The 2,828-nt window shown below is 47.1% G+C and overlaps 1 protein-coding gene across 1 annotated transcript in view; it reads left to right on the top strand.

Annotated features, from left to right (window-relative positions):
- The first annotated feature begins 475 nt into the window (after nucleotides 1-475).
- Nucleotides 476-2,828, top strand: part of Pdilt (protein disulfide isomerase like, testis expressed) — a 26,120-nt gene continuing 23,767 nt past the window's right edge. The window contains exon 1 of the mRNA XM_013347671.1: nucleotides 476-668. Within this exon, the coding sequence (XP_013203125.1) occupies nucleotides 476-668 (193 nt within the window). The remainder of the gene's footprint in view (nucleotides 669-2,828) is intronic.

Genomic DNA, 2,828 nt, shown 5'->3' with positions numbered 1-2,828 from the left:
CAGGTTGGCTTGGAACTCACTATGTGGTCCAGTATGTGCTCTTGAGAACATTTCAAAGACCAAATGCAGTGTATATTACAAGGCAGTGGGCTGGGCAGAGTTGGAGGAACAGGCAGCGGCATCAGTATCAATCAAGGAGGGTGTGAGAGGGGACCAGTCAGAGGCTCACTTTGGGATTCTGGAACGGGGCTCATCTCTGCAAAGTTCCCATGACGTGGCTGGGAAAACAGTGGGCTCCAATGGGCTGTTTGATTCCAGGCCTTAGGAATGGGAGCTCTTCTAGCTTCTCCTCTGCAGTCAGTGCCCAGTGGTGGAGGTTGGCCAAACAACCTTGTCTTTTGCTGTAGGGCTGTTACCACCCTGTGTACATTGCAGAGTTCTGTGAGCCCTGTTCCTTTCGTATTCCCCACAGGCATAAGGAAGGTTTAGGTCTGAAAAGAGCTCTGTTTCCTCTTCTGCCCCCTGCAGGCCAGTTATGGAACTTCTCTGGACGCTGCTGCTGCTGGTGGTTGTTTGCCTCTCTGAGGTCCTTGGCTCGCCAGGGACAGATGCTGGCGTTAACATTTCCCGGCCTGTGCACATCTTGGAGGACCAAAGCTTAATGGTGCTGACTCCTGCAGGCCTGACGCAGACACTGAATGAGACGCGCTTCCTAATGGTGATTTTCCGTGAGTATATCCGGCTCTGACAATGAAGGGCGATACCTGTCTCACTGATCTGGGGGATGGCAGGAGTCCTACATGATATCCAATGCATAGAAAGACACAAAAATAATGTTAGCACTCACAGCCAGGGAAAGGCCTGTCCTCATAAGAATGCAAAGCTCCGCTCTCTCAGCTGATTTTATCACAGTGGGAGACCAAGTTTATCTCTCTCCTTTAACCCTTGACCTCTGACCTATGCCCTTAGCTCCTGCTTTTACATTTTTAATTACTCCGATAGCAACCAATACAAACAAGTCAAAGTATCCGAACACCTCCCTTGATGCCAGCCGAGATTTCGTTGTCTAAAAGAGGCTTTAAATAAAACTCATTATGTTCCCATCATCGATTCTGTCAATACGCAATTGAATTCAAAATGAGTTTTTGAAATCTGGTAGGCCTCCTAAAGTGGCCTTTGGGAAAACCATTTTGGGAAGGATTATAAACAATTCCCTCAAAGGTAAATGGGTTTTTTTTTGTATAGGAAAGTTGTCAGGGGCCTCTCAGTGACTCTCAAATCATTGGCCAGTCTCTTATCCTTCTGATGACTCCAGAATTACGGCTGATGTTCAGTGGGACCTTCCTTTCTCAGGTCTGAGTCTAAAGCAAACCTTAGTATTTCGGATTTGGTTGTGACTGTCCGTTTCTTCTAATGTCCTGTGAGAATGATGATGCCATCAAACACTCCATTCCACAGTTAGAGACCTCAAGGTTACCCCCAAATTTGCTGTGGCCTCATATGGCCCCGTGGAATCCTGTGGGTTCTGCATCTCATACTCTGTGGTCCCCAGCTCTCTCCACACCCTGTGTCACTGGCTCTGCTCCATTCTCACCATTCCCCACCTGAGCCCCGAGGTAGGCTCCTCCGTGGATTCCAGGCTCCTTCCAATGTGCTCTCTGCCAAGCCCTCAGAGAGACTGGTTTCTAGAACGCAGCTCTAGTTGTCAGTATTCTGGCTCAAGTCTCTAGGCCTTTCGTCACGCCCTTTGCCCTGTAGCATCCATCCTCCACTTTTGCACTTGGGCTGGGAGGTTTAAGCTTCTTGTGTGTACACTTCTTTCATACCTGTTTAGACTGGGTAGGAATTTTTCCAGGTCTCCCTAGCCTTCCTTCATGAGGCCCTTGTCAGATCATCTCAACAGCATTTCTGAACACGCGTGCTCCACGGGGTCAGGACACAAACCTTTCCCTTGCCTGGTGATGATGATTGATATACTAACGGCAATGGTGATAATTGTCCAGGAGAGCCTTGATTACCAACTTGACTAAGCCTAGAGTCATCTGAAAGGAGAAGCCTCAGCTGAGATATTCCTTAGGTAATGTTTTCTGTGGGCATGTCTAGGAGGTATTAACTATACAAGAGCGGTCAAACTACTGTGGAATGTATCGCTATTCCTTGGACAGGTATTCCTTGGTAAGCAGCATTTCTCCATGGTTTTTGACTTGGTTCCTGTTTGAGTTCCTGCTCTGACTTCCCTCAGTGGTGGATTATGACCCAGAAGTACAAGGCAAATAAATTGTTTTTCTCCCAAGTTGCTTTTGGTCAGAGTGTTTTGGTATAGCAGAAAAAGAGTAACCAATGCAGAAAAGAGGTAATCCTAGAGATAGTGATGTCGATGGAGGGGATGGTAATGATGATAGAGAGAATGATGATGGGAATGTTGGGGATGATGTAGATGATGATGGTGGTCGTGATGGAGATGCTGATGGGGATACTGACTGCCATGATGAGGTGTTGGTGATGACAGTGGTCGTGGTCTTAACTATGGCAGTGATGATTTTAATGGACTTTTATCAAACACCTGCACTGTAGATGCTGAACTAAGAACCACGGTTTTCGTCTTTCCCATGAGATAAGTCTCAAAAAGGTTAGATAATCCCCATAGAGTCACACCACTGGTCTGAATTTAAGACCAAGTCTTCCACCCAAACTGCTGCTCAATCCATTCTGCACCCCTACCTTGATCTCCAGAAGATGAACTTACTTACTCCTAAGTATTGAGGGCTTGGTATGCCCCGATTTATTCTCGGTCCTGAGGAAACAGTGCTAAACTACATCACCTCCTGGAACTTACAGGCAGGAGAGGAGAGACAAACACTAAGGAGATCCAGAAGTGAAGTATGGGG

The sequence above is a fragment of the Microtus ochrogaster genome, chromosome 8 (genome assembly GCF_000317375.1).
Source record: "Microtus ochrogaster isolate Prairie Vole_2 chromosome 8, MicOch1.0, whole genome shotgun sequence".
Classification (NCBI taxonomy): domain Eukaryota; kingdom Metazoa; phylum Chordata; class Mammalia; order Rodentia; family Cricetidae; genus Microtus; species Microtus ochrogaster.
The sequence above is the reverse complement of the archived record's forward strand: the minus strand, read 5'-3'. Positions and strand labels throughout refer to the sequence as shown.